The sequence below is a fragment of the Cannabis sativa genome, chromosome X (assembly GCF_029168945.1).
Source record: "Cannabis sativa cultivar Pink pepper isolate KNU-18-1 chromosome X, ASM2916894v1, whole genome shotgun sequence".
Classification (NCBI taxonomy): domain Eukaryota; kingdom Viridiplantae; phylum Streptophyta; class Magnoliopsida; order Rosales; family Cannabaceae; genus Cannabis; species Cannabis sativa.
Window position 1 is genome coordinate 12,572,435 of NC_083610.1, and position 2,009 is coordinate 12,574,443.

General features: G+C 28.0%; 1 protein-coding gene across 1 annotated transcript; it reads right to left on the bottom strand.

The window, feature by feature from the left end:
• Nucleotides 1-210: 210 nt before the first annotated feature.
• On the bottom strand, nucleotides 211-891 carry LOC115715862 (uncharacterized). Its single transcript, XM_030644534.2, has one exon. The coding sequence runs from the start codon at nucleotides 889-891 to the stop codon at nucleotides 211-213; it is 681 nt and encodes a 226-aa protein (XP_030500394.1).
• Nucleotides 892-2,009: the final 1,118 nt, after the last annotated feature.

The window sequence follows — 2,009 nt, forward strand, 5'->3', positions numbered from 1 at the left end:
AACATTTGGCATGAGCAACCTCCATTGAAGATACTATTAGAATTAAAAGTATTATTAATTAAAATATATATATGTCGATAACACAAATAGTGTAAGAAAGAATATAATATTTATTATAGAAAGAATGCACTCACCTTATCAAATTACAAAACATCAACAATTATCAAATAATCAAATAATATATATTTATATACATATACATTCATCATATTAAGTAAGAAGTACTGCAGAAATATCCATACAGTTATCAGCCAACTTATGAATAGTGTTAACTAAATTAGTATCAAGAGGCAACTCTTCACCAGCCTCAGAGACAGTATCATCACAAGTCCCTATACCTGTAATAACACCACTTAGAAGGCTATTCAACAATCCAATATCATGGGATTTAATAGCCTGCAATGCTTGTTTCAGGTCCATACGAGCGGTGCTGTACATGTCCACACATAATCTTAGGCAATCTGCTGTTGTTGAACTTGTTGAGTGCTTTAGGGTGGCTTTCATCACTATATTGGCTTTTCCCAATAACGTAATGAAGGATTTGATCTCTGTTTGGAGAGCCAAAACAGGGTCCACGTGACCCTTCACGTGGGGTAGGATTGCCTCAACGCATATCTTGGGGTCTGCAGTGACACTACATATTTTATTTATATTTTCTAAGAGGTTGAATTCGTCGTTTGAAGTGGGATTTGATCTTCTTTTGGGGTGTGTTGAATGGACGTATCCACTATTATGATTATTGCTTTGTGATTCATATGGTTGTGGGGTAGGTGATGGTGATGGCGATGGTGATGATGTCACGTGGCATTGGACTAGTGGTGATGAGAAGAGTAATACTAGAGATGCGGCGATTAAGAGGATTATGCTATGGTTGAACTTGAATTCCTCCATTATTATTGTCTCTTTTCTAATCAAGTGTGGAAATGTTTAGAAGAAAAGAGACAATAAAAAGAGTTAATAATAGAGACAAACAATTATTTATGTTTATGGTTATGAGAGATTTAGGAATAAAAATTAAGGAGATATCTTTATATGGCAACGGGACTGCATCATAATAGGGTTATATATGCTATAAAATATTGTATCCCGAAATAGTATAACTAAATATGTATAACAAATCTTTGGTGTAGAATAAATTAGAATAATTTGGTTAATATGTCTATATATGATTGAACAAGAAAGACTTTAAAAAAATGATTAAACAAGAAACTTATGCCTCAAATATCGTAAAACAAGCTATTTCACTACAGAAATGTGCATTGATCTAACAAATGAATATTCTCACAAGGTAACCAATTATCAAATTACACCATAACAAATATATATATACTAAAGGATTACATGCCAAGCTAATGTGAAATAAGGGCTTTATTTAATATTTTAGTTTTTTATTTTAATTAATAATTAAAATAGTATAATTATTTGAACGATTTGTTTTATAAAAATAAAATATGTGTCAGTATATTTAGTAAGTAAAACATAGTTGTGTTATAATAATGTATGTTATTAATAGTAAAATGTACATTAATCTTCTAATTGAAAAAAGTTCTATTATCTCATTTCATATTTAATAATAGCTACACAACTATATATTTATAGACTTTCACATTCTTTGCAAATTACTAATAAGCAAAATTAAAAATAAAACTAAAAATAAACACAAACATATAAGGTAAATACTAATTACAACCCATTTCATCTTTTTTATTATTTTTATTATTTAAAAGATTGTTTATTTAAAAGATTGTTTAATTTTTTGGGTTTAATTATTGGGTTTATTTTTTAACGGGAGATAAATCTAATCGTTAAATTTAACAGAATATTCTTTTATTTTAAGTATATTCTGTTAAACCAAGAATGTTAAACCAAGAAATGCCGTTAGATAGACACTTTTAATATATAAAGATATAAGATTTTGGAATATATATGAAAACTAATGAGAAATGGTTATTTTTAATTATTATGCATATACACACATATTTTTAAAATGTTTTTAGTACGTAATTTAT